This window comes from Schistocerca piceifrons, chromosome 4 (assembly GCF_021461385.2).
Source record: "Schistocerca piceifrons isolate TAMUIC-IGC-003096 chromosome 4, iqSchPice1.1, whole genome shotgun sequence".
NCBI classification, from domain to species: domain Eukaryota; kingdom Metazoa; phylum Arthropoda; class Insecta; order Orthoptera; family Acrididae; genus Schistocerca; species Schistocerca piceifrons.
This window is the reverse complement of record NC_060141.1, coordinates 146,335,206-146,355,102: the sequence shown is the minus strand read 5'-3', so window position 1 is coordinate 146,355,102 and position 19,897 is coordinate 146,335,206. Positions and strand designations below refer to the sequence as shown.

The window sequence follows — 19,897 nt, the reverse complement described above, 5'->3', positions numbered from 1 at the left end:
TAAACTGTAAAGTAAAATAAAAAGCCACTATTTGCTCCACACAAGCAAAATGTTTCGATCTCAAAATGAGCATGTTTCATTGGTACTACTTTTCTTTTATGGAAGTGTCCCTCTTCACTATAAAAGTTACTTGTCAGTAGTAAGTTAATTAGTTAAGTGCCCCATGGATCATTTGCATGATAAATTGTAATGATGTGGAACAAGTCATTTTACATTCGAATAACAAATTAATTTTTAAGTATGGCTGGCTACATGATGACCATTCTTTTGTTGATATACATATATCAATTAGTAATTCCTACGTACCATCTTTAAACGTTGCAATAGTACAAATTGTTGTACGGAATAGAAAGTGTTCTCAAGGAGAAACTTTTTTTGTTTGTTTTCAAAATTTACATCAGTGTCAGTCAGACTTTTTATATCATTGGGCAAGTGATCAAAAAATTTTGGTTGCAGCATTGTGCACCCCTGTTTGTGCTAAAAACAACCATATTGTTGAGTAATGAATGTCACTTTTTCTTCTGGTATTGTAGTACTGGTATTGTAGTAAGTCTGGTATTGTAGTTCCTTTTGAACTGCAGTAGACTATTTACAACAAACTTCATGAGGTAGTAAATGTATTGTGAAGCAGTAGTCAAAATGCTTAACTCTTCAAATGGATGCCTACAGGATGATTGTTAGTGAGCACCACTTATTAGTCTTACAGCACATATTTTAGCAATGAACACTTTCTTTTGTAGTGGTTAATAAAAAAAGAACAAGAGAAGAGAAGGAAAGAAAAGGTTGAAAATGTGGGAAGAAATGGTGAATAAAAAGGGGGTTTTAAAATCGTAAATGACCGTGAAAAAGGGAAAGAATGAAATGCAAATCAGACTTCGTATTACAAAAAAGCTATCGGACTTCGTGATTTGGAAAAGCTATTGTTGGGGTGGTCCTTGTGGCGTTTCTGAGCAAAAGTCAAACCAATTTCCACTACAAAAATTACTTGAAGGAGAACAGAGAATAACAAAATGTGGTTTACAGGGGGAAATGGCGTAGATAAGAGTTCATCCTTTACCATGTTAACATGTCTTCTTTCGAGCGGCGTCCAGGTCTTCAAAAATCTCCTACTTCATTTCTGCGTGAAAAGTCTGCTCCAAAATCTTGCAGTCGTTCAGGAATCACTAATTTATACAAATTAAAATCGTCTTCATACTGAATGCAATTTAATTTACTTTGCTACTTCCGTCCTCCGAATTTCATAACAACTTCCACAATATGTCTACACATTAAAATCAGATCAAGACTAGCTAATAAGTTTTTTACGTCTGCATTAAGCTTCCGCTCTCGAGAGACAAAAAAAAGGAGTTACAATTTTTTGTACCTTCGTTTTCTGCCGTTGAGTGCTCATACAGCTGTGACGGTATAATTTATATCTGATGGAACGAGTGTAGCGCGGCGAAATTCAAAGTCCCACTACACTTTCTTCAAGTTGAATTAACCCAGAACATTATTCTGTATGGCATCATTGATTGAAAATACGCAAAATATCTCAAATTATAGATTTGTTTCACCCCAAGGATTCCAATGATTCAAAGTGCAAGAGTGGCTGAACTATGTTGTATAAGGGATTCAAAAATGTATTTTTTTCCAGTTTAAATTCTCATCTATATGGACACCTAAAAATTTTGATCCTTTCCACCCTAATTATTCTTTTCTCACCTTGTGTCATATTTATCATTGCTGTAGTACCTCTGGGTGTATAGAACTGAGTATGTAGTCTCTCTTTGAAACTGAGAGTGAGACCATTTACAGAAAGCCAGTCAGTGGTACTTTTAAGGACATTGCTTATCTTTTCTTCTGTTGCTGTGTGTATGCTTGGAATGATTACAAAACTAGTATCATCGACAAAACAAAGTAATTCTGCTTGTTGTAGATTAGACAGAAAATTGTTTACCTGTATGAGGAACAAAAGCAGAGCTAAGATAGAGCCTTAGGGAACACCACTTGTGATTGCTCACCAGAATTCTCATTCGGGAGTGTACGCTGCATCAAATTTTTTCTGCAGATGGTCAGCCACAGGTTTTAATTTTTATACTCAGCAAGAATACTATAATCTTTGAAGTAAAAACTGTAGTCATTACTTTTCAGAAAGGTGGTGTATCTAGAGTTTCTTTGCTTAAATAATACATTTCAAAATAGGGTTTCTGAACTTTGACTTCGAACAGAGAATACAATTCTCTTTTGTTTGTTGGTACCGATTTATGCATACACAGTTGTTGTTTCAGCCTGTACTCGTAGGGCCTTACAAATTGTTCAGCATACTTGTTCATCTCAGTACTTATCTTTGTTAACAACCTATCATTAAAATGAAAGTATCATGTGGATTCAGAAAACTTGCAAAACAATTTTTTGCATCCATTGTCCCTGTAAATGCAAATTTATCCCTGCCTGCACTACAGTTAACAGACCACGTTCTCATAGAACCACAGTCAGCAGTCAGCATTTCAACATCACCTTTGCCACTTGACATTTTTGTATCACCATCGTTAAGGTCCTCGTCATCACTGTGTTCTCCACTACTAGACCAATTATAAGCATTTTAATTTAATAATCTTCCAATTCCTTCATCATGCAGAGACATGCGTGATGTGTGACATATATTCTCCTGGCTCTGAACAACGTGTATACTACCTGATGAAATAATTGTTTCGTAGAACATAAATGCCATCGACAAATGTTGGATATTGCTTACACTGAGTAATGTGAGCCTTGTGGCTGATATACAACTCTAAATACATGTTGTAGAGCATCCTGAATTTTGCCGCCTGTGCAGTGTATCCTGAGCCCAGCTTGTAGAGCACAGTTGAGGGTTTAAATGTGTTGTGGCCTGTGGTGTGTGTCACTGTTACATGTTTCATTTTGAGAAACAAATGGGAAATTGAAGCCAGTTTCCATGTTCATTGTCTCTTCTTTGTCTCTTATGTGTCTTTTATCAAATATAAATAATTTTTTGTTTTGTCTTATACTTCTTTATCAAATAGAAGAATTGGGTTACTATTATTTGTGTCTCTGAAAGCTATGAAAATAAAAACCATTGTTTTTTTTTTTCCTAGGTCAGAGCGGCAATGGCTGTGCAGCAGTTTTGCCTTCGATGGAATAATCACCAGCCAAATTTTATCTCTGTTTTCACACATCTACTAAGCACGGAATCTCTGGTGGATGTGACACTAGCTGCTGAGGGCAAGCATCTCCAGGCTCACAGAGTAGTTCTCTCTGCTTGTAGCCCATACTTTCAGGTGGGCACACACGCACTAAGCAAAATTTTAATTTTTTGATTAACAGTTTACATTTAATATGCTGTAAATACATTTCTGTCTGCTTCTTCAAAGGGAATGCAGTCTTTTAATTACTTTTCTCTCTTTTTTTAATGGGTATGCAATTTTTCATTGTTTTTCTCCATTTTTTCAACCTTAGTTCTATTAGGGATTTACATATTAAATATAAAACCTTTTTTTTCTATCACAGTACTCACATACAACAATATTTTTGGTGAGCAAATGTGGAAAGTACTCAGTATGCATAGTATTTGTGTTCTGAAATGACTTCTTGACTATTTGACAGCTGTTACTGCTTCAATTTCCCATCTTCAGTACTGATTCTTAGTAAAATCATAATGTAGAAAAATTTCATAAAAATTTTAAAATATATAGTATAAAAGTATTTACACAGTAAAATGAATAATCTAATGTTCTGATGACTTAAATTGTGAGTGAGAGTCTGGATTATACTGATTTATTTCGACAAACCACATTCCATTTCTTTATGAGGTGACTTACTTGGAATTTTGCAGCCCTTCTTCTTTATTTGATAGTCAGCTGCTGGAAAATCTCGTCTTCTCCGTTGAATAGAGCTAGGTACAGGAACTTTTAAGCCTCTTTCTACTTATAAAATGAGTAGACATACAAACCTTCCTTTTCATCAGTTAGCGATGTATTTGACTTTCACGCACAACATAATTCACACTTTCTACATGCATATGCAACTTTCTGTAAGTACCTTGGATTTTCGGAAATTTGAAACAAAATGAGTTACAGTTAAAAGAAAGTTGGCTTGACTACCATGACTTTCTTAAAATGAATCAGAAAATATGTCTCGCCTCTACCAAGAGTCTACTTCAACTGTTCTTGTTTCACATAACAATAGTCAGTGACACAATAAGCACAGAGCGGCATAAAAACTCCATGGTTCTTCCTTACACATGCACTAAAACCTCTATGGATTGCCCGACAAGTACTTGTCAGTGCCGTTCGACCGCTGCATCTACTTTCTTCCTGCGACTGATTTCAATCCTGCACACACAAACATGTGACACGCAGTAGGAAGAATTTTACCATTCCACACATGTATCTAGAATATTGTGTGTTCGAGATGGTAGTAGGCTGAGTGGTTCTAGAATTTACACAGAAATTCTTGAATCACTACGTTTCCCCCTCCTCAGATCGAACACATGATACTTTATACATAATCATTATGCAAGTAATATCAGTCATAATTACATTCCAAATCTTAACAGTATATTTTTTACGTATGTTTATATACATATCTCTCCTTTCAGGAACAATTCTCTTTCTTATTTTACTTTATTAAGATGTGAGCATTTACTTGTGGTTTTAGTCAGCTTTACTAGTATTTAGTAATTGTGAGTACACTTTTTCTTTTCTTTATATCCTTTTTCAATCATAAACTTCGGGTGTATATGACACTTGAGTAATCTATTTTCTATTCTTATCTTTTTGTACTACCTTTTTCCTGGTATGTACTATTTTCATTAGTTGTACCTTGGAAGAACTGTGGGCAAATGAAAGTGTTCTTTTGACACTCATTTACTTCCACGAAAGATAATAATGCTAGTCCGTTCATAGAATTTACACTTTCCAGAATAATTCCTATAAAATTTGTGACTTTTGTCATGATACTGTCCCCTTCTCCTAGGATCAGCACCTATTCCTTGCTTGTGTGTTGACCTTATGAGAGCATGTACGTTTTCCGTTCTGGTAGGTACACCTCTTACAAAACTTTTTTTTTAGGCCACAGATAAAATTATCTCCACATAGCTAAGTCTGCCCTTTATACTTAATGATTGCCGGGTACACCCTCCTTATACTTTCTGAGTAGGCCTCACGGTTCATTACCATAATATACATTTCTATGTATATCGTAATTAAGTATCTGCTGGTAAAGGTATAAATCTATCTAAAACTTCACATTCATCCTTTAATTATATCATTCATTCCCTAGAGTCCTCCTCTACTTATCAACTTCTATACTTTCAATGGATATTATGTTTATGTATACTACTTACATCCCACTATCCTTCATTTCATCAGAGTTTTTATTGCACTGACATTGCTTATGCCTTTTTCTTATTTATCCAGTACTCATTACTGCTTTCTAATCATTCATTATTTTATGGGCACCTCTCCTTATGTATATTTGATGCAGAGCCATCATAACTCCCCATATACACTCCTGGAAATGGAAAAAAGAACACATTGACACCGGTGTGTCAGACCCACCATACTTGCTCCGGACACTGCGAGAGGGCTGTACAAGCAATGATCACACGCACGGCACAGCGGACACACCAGGAACCGTGGTGTTGGCCGTCGAATGGCGCTAGCTGCGCAGCATTTGTGCACCGCCGCCGTCAGTGTCAGCCAGTTTGCCGTGGCATACGGAGCTCCATCGCAGTCTTTAACATTGGTAGCATGCCGCGACAGCGTGGACGTGAACCGTATGTGCAGTTGACGGACTTTGAGCGAGGGCGTATAGTGGGCATGCAGGAGGCCGGGTGGACGTACCGCCGAATTTCTCAACACGTGGGGCGTGAGGTCTCCACAGTACATCCATGTTGTTGCCAGTGGTCGGCGGAAGGTGCACGTGCCCGTCGACCTGGGACCGGACCGCAGCGACGCACGGATGCACGCCAAGACCGTAGGATCCTACGCAGTGCCGTAGGGGACCGCACCGCCACTTCCCAGCAAATTAGGGACACTATTGCTCCTGGGGTATCGGCGAGGACCATTCGCAACCGTCTCCATGAAGCTGGGCTACGGTCCCGCACACCGTTAGGCCGTCTTCCGCTCACGCCCCAACATCGTGCAGCTCGCCTCCAGTGGTGTCGCGACAGGCGTGAATGGAGGGACGAATGGAGACGTGTCGTCTTCAGCGATGAGAGTCGCTTCTGCCTTGGTACCAATGATGGTCGTATGCGTGTTTGGCGCCGTGCAGGTGAGCGCCACAATCAGGACTGCATACGACCGAGGCACACAGGGCCAACACCCGGCATCATGGTGTGGGGAGCGATCTCCTACACTGGCCGTACACCACTGGTGATCGTCGAGGGGACACTGAATAGTGCACGGTACATCCAAACTGTCATCAAACCCATCGTTCTACCATTCCTAGACCGGCAAGGGAACTTGCTGTTCCAACAGGACAATGCACGTCCGCATGTATCCCGTGCCACCCAACGTGCTCTAGAAGGTGTAAGTCAACTACCCTGGCCAGCAAGATCTCCGGATCTGTCCCCCATTGAGCATGTTTGGGACTGGATGAAGCGTCGTCTCACGCGGTCTGCACGTCCAGCACGAACGCTGGTTCAACTGAGGCGTCAGGTGGAAATGGCATGGCAAGCCGTTCCACAGGACTACATCCAGCTTCTCTACGATCGTCTCCATGGGAGAATAGCAGCCTGCATTGCTGCGAAAGGTGGATGTACACTGTACTAGTGCCGACATTGTGCATGCTCTGTTGCCTGTGTCTATGTGCCTGTGGTTCTGTCAGTGTGATCATGTGATGTATCTGACCCCAGGAATGTGTCAATAAAGTTTCCCCTTCCTGGGACAATGAATTCACGGTGTTCTTATTTCAATTTCCAGGAGTGTATGTGCGCATGATTCCCTATGTACACCTCTTTTCCCTGGCGGTTCTCATATCTTGACAGGCTTTGTCTTATGTAATTTAATGTTTGTGTAGAAGTGTATATTTGTGGATGTGTGTTTGTGTAGTCTGATTCTTCAGCCTTCATATCTAAAGATAAGATGTAGGTTATTAGTAACCACAGAAATAAGGACTTCAGTGATAGAAGTTTGTGAATATGGAAAGAGGGAAAAGATAGACAGATCCTCAAGATGAGAAGTAAGAAAGGAAAAAATAGATGTGGTTGTTAGGTTCGAAGAAGAGAAAGAAGATAGCCCCAAAGACAGGAAACCCTTCCCACCCCCCTTCCTCAGGATCCCTACCTCTCAGGTACTTGAGTGAGAAGCCAGAGGAGGTTTGGTGTTAAATCATCTCCTACAGAATGGACTTGTCCCACCTTCACCCTCAAGATCCCTAAAGGAAATCCTACAACCCTATGGAAACAGCAAATGATGAAGAATCAAGCACACTTGTTTGTAAGGGTTATTTGAAAGGTGTGCTGTGTGTTTTGTGTTAGTCATGATGTATCTGTTCATGTAAATCATGCTCTTATCTACAATACCCACCCCTTTCAAAATTTATGCAAACCCTCCCATCTACATCACCTCTCACAAAAGGTATAAAATACTCTATACAAAGTAGATAATCTATACACTATGGTATCACAATTGTTCGACTAGTCACATATTATTATATTTTCCACAAATATAATACTCTATTTAGTTTATTTCGTCTAGATATGACCTGTTTTTCTGTGATTCTCTTAAGCTGTTCTCTATTTTATGGTCATATCCAGTTTTTTAAGCAATGAGATTATAGGATAGTTTTAGATTTTAAAGGAATTTGGTGCAAGAAAACTATTTTGGAAGAAACACTGAAAACAACTCGGGATCCGACGGTCATCACTCTGCCTGTTAACTCAGAATGTTAAGGCCCCTGGGGGATAGGTGACTCTGCCCGGGTCCCACGGATCTGATATTAACTTTTCTTTCACACTCAATATTTACTGTACCCCATTCTAAGGCTTCCCCTAGAAGATACCTCACAGCAAATTCGATCTTCTTTGAATCTTCCCAATTTTTTTGTAATACTTGGTTAAACCTTTTTAAGAAATGAGTCTGATGTACATCTCCGTCCAGCTTAAATTTAGGGAATTGTCTAGGTAACCCTGAATTAGCTCCCCAATGAGTCACAGCTTCACTAGTTAATACGACATTAGGTGAAGATACCCTTTTTTCTACTTTATCTTCGATAAGCTTAACCACTTTCCACGTGTCGTCCATACTCTTCAGAAGAAGGAATAGGCAATACATTCCCGGATGTTACTCTCTCAGTAACTTTTCGATATGTAATTTCCCCAAATTGTTCCTCCAAACTAATTGCATTTATAATATCAGAGTTAGCTATTTTCTCTTTGAAATTCCTTTCTACATTTTCTAACCGTGTACTGACACCTGTAATTTGTGATTGAATGATTGGCATTAACTCATTCTGCTTATCTACACTCTCTTGAAAAGTATACAACTCATGTCTTACATCATTATACTTAATATTGTACGTGTTTTCAAAAGAGCCCAACTTTTCAATAAGTTTGGATTCTACGTTATTACGTGTGTTCTCAATGTTAAGTTCTAACCTTTTTGACAAATCTTGAAAGTTAACATTCTGTTTCTGACTAAGGTCAGTAAACGTGTGTATTTTGTGTGTAGTCAAAGAGTTTGTCAACTCATTTTTTAGATCTACTTTTAAATTCTCTACTTTAGTTGTTATTCCGTCAAACTCAGTTTTCAAAGCGCCCATGCCTTCCCGCAGATTACTAAATTCTTCACTTTGAGAGTCGACCTTGGCACTTAACAAACCCAAATTTGTTGTTTGAATATTTAGAGTTTCCCTCTGGGTATTTAAAGCTTCACTCTGGGTATTTAAAGCTTCACTCTGGGTATTTAAAGCTTCACTCTGGGTATTTAAAGCTTCACTCTGGGTATTTAAAGCTTCACTCTGGGTATTTAAAGCTTCACTCTGGGTATTTAAAGCTTCACTCTGGGTATTTAAAGCTTCACTCTGGGTATTTAAAGCTTCACTCTGGGTATTTAAAGCTTCACTCTGGGTATTTAAAGCTTCACTCTGGGTATTTAAAGCTTCACTCTGGGTATTTAAAGCTTCACTCTGGGTATTTAAAGCTTCACTCTGGGTATTTAAAGCTTCACTCTGGGTATTTAAAGCTTCACTCTGGGTATTTAAAGCTTCACTCTGGGTATTTAATTGCAAATCTAATGAGTTTAAATTAAGACTTTGAGCATTTAATTGAGAATTTACCAACCCTAGAGTCGCACTCTGAGCTTTGATTAATTTTATCAGTTCAACCAAGTCAGGCACTTCTTTGCTAATTTTCATGGCCATAGCTGGGTCTTGAGTTTCCCCAAACTCTTGTAGATTTTCCATACTTTTATGTGCTTTAGCTCTTTTAAGCATTTAAAACTAACTTTAAATATGCTAATTGCACAATAAAAGTTCTCTTAACAGTATCTGGTAGCAGTTTGCACTAAAGTAATTAAGTGTTGTTTTGCGCTCACCCGTCGTAGAATTCTCTTTGCCTAGGTGAGCAGATGTGGAGGCAGGTCAGCACCGGTGAACAGCAGCTGGTGCCGACAGTGTCAGATGTAGGTTGGTTTCTGCGTCTGCGTCCCTGCGAATCGTGTGAGAGCTGTATACCCCCCGCACTGGATCTTCTTGCTTGAAGCATTCTATGTGTATTTCTTCCTAGACAAATACATCGAAATCTTCTTTGCTGTTTTGATTGTTGTGAATAATTCGTGTCTTCACTGTTTTTCTTTCAAGTTTTGCTTCAGTGGGTACGTGAACATATTCCAATGTCTCGGAGTAAATCCTTTGTAGTATTATGTTTGGTTGCTATGGCAACACACAACAGCTTCTTTTCTCGTTTTTGACAGAAAATTTCTGTTTTTTTTGGTCCGTTCACACAGGTCACCATGTTCTAACATTCTGATGACTTAAAGTGTGAAAGTAGACATACAAACTTTCCTTTTTATGCACAGCATAATTCACACTTTCAACATACATATGCAACTTTCTGTAAGTACCTCGTACTGTCGAACATTAGAAACAAAATGAGTTACAATTAAAAGAAAGTTGGCTTGACTACCATGACTTTCTTAAAATGAATCAGAAAATAAGTCTTGCCTCTACCAAGGCTCAGTCAAGAGTCTACAAGAGTTCCTCAACTGTTCTTGTTTCACATAACAATAGTCAATGACACAATAAGCACAGAGTGGCATAAAAACTCGATGGTTCTTTCTTACACATGCACTAAAACCTCTATGGATTGCCTGACAGGTACTTGTTGGTGCCGTTCGACCACCGTGTCTACTTTCTTCCCGCGACTGATTTCTAACCTGCACACACAAACATGTGACGCGCAGTAGGTAGGATTTTACCATCCCAGTCTCATATCTAGAATATTTTGTGTTTGTGACAGTAGAAGGCTGAGTGGTTCTAGAATTTACACAAAAATTTTCAATTCACTACAATACTGTATGTCAGATTACACAGAGACGGAGTTACACAGCTTCAAATGCAAAATATTTCCATAGATAATCTAAAAGAGAAAATTGTATTTATATAATCCGCATTGAGTTCAGTGCATTTGATCCAATGAGATATGAGATACTGATTTCTTTATCCACCAAGGGGGGGGGGGGGGGTGAACAATGTTTTCAACAGTACATAATACACATTTACATTACAGATAACTGCCTAATTTGGAGAAAAATTCTTTCCTGCAAACTATTTTTTGAACTTTGGTAACACATAAGTCGTGGTTCCAATTCCAGTTGATAGCATAGGTGGAGAGCTATTTCACAACTTAACCATCACAGTGCCTGATGTGTCAGTCGGCACATTGCCCAGGTGCAGGAACACTTTTCCCACTGTAATTTTTGTCACACACTTCAACTCATGGCACCAATGCCCAACAGTCACAATCTGACAAAATAGTTGTAACTTTTCTGTGTACTTTCACTATTGTCAACACACTTCTTATGGTGGCATTTTATCCTTTGAGGTGTGATTTTGAGGTGTCTTTCAGATTTTTATGAATGTATGTAATACCTAGTATGACCTTCACAGTAAAATCTATTAAAAGGACAGATTTTGCTATGTCAAGTTTCCACCTGCTACAGCAAGACAAAACCTAAGCATACTGGCATTAGTGAACAAACTTACAAGAAATATCATAAAATCAAACTTTCATTATAGATAGATATACGTCAAATGTAAATCTAACAACAGAAGGGCATGGGACAAGCCTCACCAGTTTGGCTTAAATAACACTGAAAATTTTGAAATACTTGTAAAATATTTTAATCAGCTTCTTAATTGTCCACAGCCAAACCATAAGCTTGAACAGCCACACACTCATGAAAATGTAGAATAAGGTTTACCCCCAACTATCAAAGAAATTGAAGAAGTTATTGAAACATTTTTTTTTCTGCGACGAGTTGCATACAACATATTTTTCAAGATTATATAAACAGAGTAGAAGCAACACTGAAGAGTAATTAGGTGAATGAATGGCCAAGGTGGTTTCAAAAAGGGCAGAGCATGTTCCAAACAGATATTTAATCTGAAGTCCATCATTTGTCACACATTACTGAATTCAAAAGGCCAGTTTTTTTTCTGCTTTGAAACTGCTTGTAGTGTATTGTGCTAGTATGCATAGTATGAGGTATTTTTAAACCACCACTGTCATGATGGCATTTTGAGTGAGTGGTCAAAATCCCAGACTGGCAGTTTGCCGACCCAGGTTCGATTCCTGCAGATCTCAGATTAATAATTCCATTTTATTTTATTCCTTGCAGTGCTAAATTATTAATTATAAAATGAAATATATTTGGACAGCTCAATTTATGTATGTAACATTAATATAAATTAATTTATTCATTTAGTTAAGATTACGACCCCTTAATGACTTAAGGCCATCACATTGTAGCACATTGGTATGATTTTGCACAAGCCATCACTGTTAGTACCTCTTGCTTTCTGGACTTTGACTGGAATCCCCTTCTTGTTCCTGAACTGATAGTCGTATGGGATCAATTAGTGCATTTGTGCCATAAACTGCAAGATGGATCCTTTCTCACAGTTTCCGTGTGTCTGTATGGTACTGTTTCTGTCAAATGACTGTATTGCTTCACTTACCTGGACAGTTTGTGATTCAGGTCTACAGTTTCCTGGAACCATACTAGAAAGTCATTTCCTAGAATCCGGCCAAATTCATGACCTTTCTTTGGTAGAAACTCTGCGACAGACTCGAATTTTTTTTCTCCAGTGTGCAGCATGATCTGGCAGGACCGTAGCAATAACAGCATTCTTACAAAAACCACTGGTCGAACTGAGTGACAACCCTAATTCTTACATCCTGATCTCACATGTGCCCTGGTATTTACTAATATCTTGATCTGTCTACCATCCAGCTGTCTCAGTAGAAATTATTTTCTGCAGTTTTCTTATACTCTGATAGTTCTCTAGGATTGTGCTCATTGTGGGAATTGTGTGAGGTCATTACACACTACCACCCTACCTGTTTCCCATACTAAGACCTTAAGCTGTGATTTCTCTGCCATTACCTCTGTGCTACCAAACTACTCCTCTATTTCTCTCCTGGACATTAAGAAGCCTGGAACACCTTCTCGTGTTCTACGTCTCAGCAATAGGTGCATGGCATGCGGCACTCATTGGAATAGTGGCCAATCTGTCCACAATGGCCAATTCTAATCTTTGCTCTAAGACCATGGGGTGGGTCTTGCATGTCCATCCTTTCGATAGGAGGTCTGGAGGACTTCTGCCGTTCACTTATGTAAGTAAATGAATCACCTATACCCGTCCTTATGATATGATTTATTGTATGCTATCACTCTCAGTACTTCAGTGCACCATCTTCAGATCTTAGCTGACACTAAAAGGGTTAACACTATCTGTATACATGATGTACCAGTGGTCAACATAACTGGTTGGAGAGACATCATCACAATTACAGGTAGTCAGCATAAACGACTTATATTGGCCTCTGATGCTTCATATATACAGATGGTCTTAACCCTTTTAGCATCGCCTAAGGCCTGAAGATGGTGCACTGAAGTACTGAAACTGGTAGCTTTACAGTAAATGACATCATAAGGATGACTGTAGGTGTTTCATTTTCTTACAGAGGGTTCCGGTTTCTTCGTTATGCCAAGCCACAAACTGATTAACTACCTGTTGCAGCATTGCTAAACAGATATTGTCTTGTAACATGCGCTGAAAGGAGGACTGAATTTCCAAGCCTACATGAGGATCTATTCCCTTAATGAATTCGTAAACAGTTCACTCTTCTTCCTTGTCAAGAAGAGCCTAATTATAAAATCTCTTGTCACAAACAACATTGGTTCAACAGGATATGGCCCAGTTATGATTCACATATACTGTAAAATGATCTTCATTTTTTTGTTAGAGGTTAGACAACTTGTTCCACTAAAAAGTGACACTCCTTTTTAGGTATAGCAGTCTACTAAATCCCTGGCCAGTGTTTCAAAATCGAGGGTCCATAATAAATTTACTACATGTAAGTCAACATATGCCCTGGAATCTGCTGGGAACTTCAGTCGTGTGATGTTTAGCTAAAATCCGCTGCTATGCGCGTGTGCGCGCACACACACACACACACACACACACACACACACACACACACACACACACACACACACCATGAATATTCTGAAGGAAAACATGAAAATTGTCAGTGGGTTTTTCATGTGCTGCATTTGTAGGTACTACTACCAGAACAACAAAATTAGTGATGGAACTTGTGATTGGTGCTTTAACAGGTAAATCTGTAGAAGCACTAAAGTCTGAGATATGGCCAGATTTTGATGGGGAGCCTGCAACTGCTCCCAAAAATTATTTTTTTACTTCCAACGCATGTAACAGTGTACTCAAAGCCTCTCGCAGTTCTGTATTTACTAGTTGGAATATTTGTGCCTTTGTATGAAAAGATGGAAGACAACCTGTCTTTTTAGTTGCAAGTGTGTCGTGGAAATATTTAACAATACTCGTAACTCAATATAAAGTGACATTCACACCAAACATTAAAATGCAACACAAAAACCGTTCACAACAGTAATCCTCAAAATATGTTATGTTAATATGTAACTACACAGTGCATTTCCTTGACATTCCAGAAAACTAAAGTGCAGTTATGTGATCCACAAATTGTTAAGTTTGTCCTTCAGTGTCAGCTGCAGTGGTGTTGGGTCTTCTCACAAGAGAAACTCCCCGTTGCACTCCCCTCGAATTTAGTGGTAAGTTGGCCCATTGGACAGCTTAAGAAAAACTTGGGCTATCATCGTGTGGTCAGGGTATTAGACTGCGAAAGGGGAGATCTGGGTTCAAATCTACTTTGTGTCCAATTTTTTTCACAAAATTATGAACTGTCTGTCTGGTAATTGATGTGTCTGCTTGTTGTATTCAAATCTGAGTATGTGTCGTGGCATAATGTCCATTTGCAACCGCGATGTGTAACAAAAGGACCTCCAGACATAATTACCTCCTATTTCTTCTACACAGGTACCACATGCTGTGCCTCTTGCATTCCTTTTTAAAAGTTTTGACACTTGAATCGCACCATTGTAACATGATCCAGACCCGTTTCTTTGTTGTTTTTATTTCTGTGAGAGGTCTATGCGGCATCTCACCTCTCCTCAGTAGTCATCACATTTAGTTGCAACGGTAATATATTCTTACCTCATGACTCATATCCTTTGATGAATAGTGAGAGCAGGTGAGATGCCTCGTAGCTCTATCACAGAAATAAAAACAGCTAATAAACGGGCGTGAACTATGTTACAGCAGTGGAATTAGAGTGTCAAAACTTCTAAAACAGAACACAAGAGGCATAACATGTGGCACCTGTGTAGAAGAAACAGGAGTTACATACATCTGAAGGTCCCTCCGTACACATCGCTGTTGCAAACGGACATTATGCCATGACACATACACAAATTTTAATACAGTGAACAGACACGTCAATGACCGGATGGGAAGTTCATAATTTCGTGAAAAAAGGGGGGGGGGGTTGGTGTTGGGCACTAGGGAGATTTCAACCTGGATCTCCCCTTTCGCAGTCTTAACACCATGACTAGATTGGATGACCATGACTCAAATCTCATTAATATTGGTCAATATTGCACATATTAAATTTGTAACATTCCTGTTTCTATTTTTCTTCTGTTTTCCACAGTTCAGCACACCTTCTTCTTGTTTTCATGTTTGATCTGTGTTCCGTTTTTATGGGCTGTCCAATGGGCCAACTTGCCACTAAATCTGATGAGGGTGCAGTTGGGAGTTTCCCTTGTTAGTTACCTCTTAAATGGAAATTCACTCTTACACCTTTGACTGCACATTTATTACAATATCCACTATTGCCATTTCAACCTTTTGGTCATTTTCACATGGCTATAGCTGCAATCAGTGTATACATCAAAGACAGATATACCACTGTTAAAAATACACACACATTTCGTGTTGAATCTCCCCCACACGGTAACATCGATGTATTCATCAAACAACGGAAGTAGGAGTGTTGAGAGGGATATGTCTCGACCATTGGGTGCCATACGTCACCTTCCCAAGTCTGGGCAAAGATCAAACGTCTTTTCAAGTACCAGACCCCCAACAGGTGTCCCCAGTGTTACCATAAATGGCGTGTTATCTACCAATGCAAATATGATTGCCGAGCACTTTGCTTGGGCCTCTGCATCGGAGAATTACCTTCCAGCCTTTCGCACACTCAGACGGTGGCTGGAAGGGAACATCCTCTCATTCACTACACGCTGCATTGAATCCTATAACACCCCATTTACAGAGTGGGTGCTCTTGAGTGCCCTCGCACGTTGCCCTGACACAGCTCCTGGGTCTGATCTGATCCACAGCCAGTTGATTAAACATCTATCGCCTGACTACAAGCGATATATCCTCATCATCTTCAACCGGATCTGGTGTGATGGCATCTTTCCATCGCAACGGTGGGAGAGCACCATCGTTCCAGTGTTCAATCCGGGTAAAAACCCGCTTGATGTGGATAGCTATCGGTCCATTAGCCTCACCAATGTTCTTTGTAAGTTGCTGGAACGTATGGTGTGTCGGCACTTGGGTTGGGTCCTGGAGTCATGTGACCTACCGGCTCCATGTCAGGGTGGCTTCTGCCAGGGTCGCTCTACCACTGATAATCTTGTGTCCCTTGAGTCTACCATCCGAACAGCCTTTTCTAGATGCCAACACCTCGTTGCCATCTTTTTTGACTTGCATAAAGCATATGACACAACCTGGTGACATCATATCCTCACCACATTGTAGGAGTGGTGTCTCCAGCGTCCGCTCCCAATTTTTATCCAAAACTTCCTGTCGCTCCGCACTTTCCATGTCCAAGTTGGTGCCTCCCATATTTCCACCCATATCCAGAACGGAGTCCTGCAGTGCTCTGTATTGAGTGTCTCTCTATTTTTAGTGGCCATTAACGGTCTAGCAGCAGCTGTCGGGCCCTTTGTCTCCCTTCTCTGTATGCAGACGACTTCTGCATTTAGTACTGCTGCTCCAGCACTGGTGTTGATGAGCGTCGCCTACAGGGAGCCATCCACAAGGTGCAGTCATGGGCTCTAGCCCATGACTTCCAGTTTTCTGCCATGAAGACTGGTGTCATGCATTTCTGTCGGTGTCATACCGTACATCCAGAACCAGCACTTTACCTTAATGACAATCCACTCACTGTAGTGGAGACATATTGTTTCGTAGGTCTGGTTTTCGACGCTCGTTTGACTTGGCTTCCTCATCTTCGTCAGCTTAAACAGAAGTGTTGGCAGCACCTCAATGCTCTCCGCTGCCTGAGCAACACCAGCTGGGATGCATATTGCTTCACGCTGCTGCAGCTCTATAGAGCCCTTGTTCAATCCTGTCTTGATTATGGGGATGTGATTTATGATTCGGCAGTGCCCTCAGCATTGCATAGCATTGCATTTGCTTGACCGATTGCACCATTGCGGAGTTCGACTAGCGACAGGAGCTTTTTGGACGAGTCCAGTGACAAGCATACTGGTGGAGGCTGGAGTCTCTCCATTGAAGATCAGACGTGCACAACTGCTCGCCAGTTATGTTGCACACATTCATAGCTCTCCTGAACATCCTAATTACCGTCTTTTCCCAACCACGGTGGTTCACCTCCCGCATAGGCGGCCCAGGTCAGGGCTAATGACTGCGATTCGTGTGCGATCGCTTCTGTCTGAACTGGAGTCCTTCCCTTCACCACCTCTCCTCAAGGTCCATTCACATATACCTCCGTGGTGTAGCTGTAGGCTGAAGCTTCGCCTGGACCTTTCGCGTGGCCCTGAGGACTCCGTTAACCCTGCGGCTCTCCGTTGTCACTTCCTCTCGAATCTTGAAGTGTTCCGGGGCTGTGAAGTGGTTTACACCGACGGCTCGATGGCTGACGGTAATGTTGGCTTCACCTTTGTCCACAGAGGCCATAGTGAACAGAATTCCTTGCCCTATGGCTGCAGTGTATTCACTGAAGAACTGGTGGCCATATCTCATGCACTTCAGTATATCCATTCATTTCCCAAGGAATTGTTTCTTCTTTGTACTGACCCCTTGAGCAGCCTACAAGCTATTGACCAGTGCTACCCTCACCATCCTTTGGTGGTGTCCATCCAGGAGTTCATCTATGCCTTGGACCTGCCCCATCGTTCAGTGGTGTTTGTGTGGACCCCAGGACGTGTCGGCATCCCAGGCAACGAACTTGCCGACAGGCTAGCCAAACATGTTATGCGGAAACCGCTTCTGGGGATGAGCATCTCTGAACCTGATGTGCATTCTGACTTATGGTGCAAGGTTTTTCAGCTCTGGGAGATGGAATGGCATAACAGTATGTGCAACAAACTTCTTGTCATTAAGGAGACTACGAATGTGTGGAACTCTTCCATGCGGACCTCCTGCAGGGAATCAGTTGCCCTCTGCCGGCTCCAAATTGGCCACACTTGGGCAACCCACGATTACCCTTGTGCCGTGACGACCCGCCTCAGTGTCGGTCAGCGCCAGGTTGACAGTGGTGCACTGTTCCACTTTGACTGCCCAGCAACGAAATCTTGGGCTACCAGACTCATTGCCGCTCATTTTATCTGACAACGCCTCACTGCCTGATTTAGTTCTATGCTTTATTTGTGAGAGTGGATTTTATCATTTGATCTAAGTTTTAGCTCATGACTTTTGTCCCTCTGTGTCCTCCACCCTAGTGCTTTTAGGGTGGAGGTTTTAATGTGTTGCAGAGTGGCTGGCTTTGCCTTTTTATTCTCATGGTTGGCCAGCTACTGTAATCTGCTTCCTTGTTTTACTCTCTTCTGTTTCTAGCATCTCTCTGTTGTTTTCTTGTCCTCTTTTGTTCCTTTTGCAAGATGGCGCCGATAGGAAAGTGTAGTGACGCTTCTCTCTCGTTAAAAAGGCAAAAAAGGAACAGTTCTTCGTGTAGAGAATGTAAAAAGCGTGTGATGAAGGGTATTCTGTGTATCAAATGCAACTTCTGGTTACACGAAAAGTGCGCGAAAGTAAATCTAAAGTTCGTCAGCGATGATTTTCCGTGGACATGTCACGGTTGTTTACGTGACGAAACAGCTGATCTTGTAAGTGCAGTTGATACAAAAAACGAAATTATAAAGTTACTACGAAGTGACATTGAGGCATTAAAAACCGAACTTTCAACCATCAAGAAAGAAAACGATACATTAATACAAGAAAAGAAGTCTTGTGTGTGTAAAAGCCACCAAACGGAAAAGCAAGAAGATCGCGAAAATACGAATGACCGATCGTACTTTAAAAACAACATTTCAAGTGTTCCCGTTGATGTCTCGGTAAACTCTAAGCCAAAAACCGGAAGATAAATATAAATGGAAGGTGGTGACATACAGCAAAAGGAAAAACAAGGCGACAGATACGCAACAAAAGGAAAATGACTTTTTAATAATTGGCGATTCGCTGCTGAAGAATATCGCTGTCCCCAATTGCAAGATCGACGTACGACCTGGTATTAGAACGCATCAACTCGGTAAACATTTTAAAAATATGGTAAATGCAAGACAAGATACTACAGAACCAGATTCTGAAACCAGACATAACTATAATGGGGTGTTTATACATGTTGGGACGAATTCGTTAAGGAGCAGCAGTGAGGAAGAAATGGCAAGCGAAACAAGAAACATGATTCGTTCTGCAAGAAATATGTATGCAGGATCTCGTCTGATACTTAGCGGAATCATAAACAGAAGGTCGGTGAGTGAAAAATATATCGCCAAAATAAACTGTGCTCTTAAAGAACAATGTGATCGTCTTGGGGCAATTTTTATAGACCCAAACAAATTCCTATGTGAAAACTCAATAGCGAAGGATGGCTTGCATTTAAATAGACTGGGGTCTGTAACGTTCAGCAGAATGTTTGCAGATGTCTGCAAAATCATTAGATGCCAGGGAAACTAATATGGCCTGAAGGGGATGAAAAATCATACACTCCAGCTGGAAAAGAAAAATATAAGCACCATACAAAAAAAGACGATACTAAAGAATTTGCCCCAGAATACAGCTCACAACATGTAAACCAACAAAAGAAAAATTACATAAAAGTACTTCATCAAAATATTCAATACCTTGGTAACAAAAAAATTAGAAGCAGAAGTACTCCTGAGTGAAGTAAGACCAGACATATTATGCGTAAGTGAACATGAACTAACTGAAAGTAAAATACATAATGTGGCAGTAAGGGACTACAAACTAGCTAGTTACTTCTGCAGATCTAAATATAAGGGTGGTGGCGTTTGTATATATATTAAAACAGGTACTCTAT

General features: G+C 40.3%; 1 protein-coding gene across 1 annotated transcript in view; it reads left to right on the top strand.

The window, feature by feature from the left end:
- The window catches only part of LOC124795683 (longitudinals lacking protein, isoforms H/M/V-like), a 320,009-nt gene that overhangs the window by 43,995 nt on the left and 256,117 nt on the right, over positions 1-19,897 (top strand). The window contains exon 2 of the mRNA XM_047259764.1: positions 3,096-3,278. Coding sequence (XP_047115720.1) covers positions 3,108-3,278 — 171 coding nt within the window. The 5' untranslated portion in view covers positions 3,096-3,107. The remainder of the gene's footprint in view (positions 1-3,095; positions 3,279-19,897) is intronic.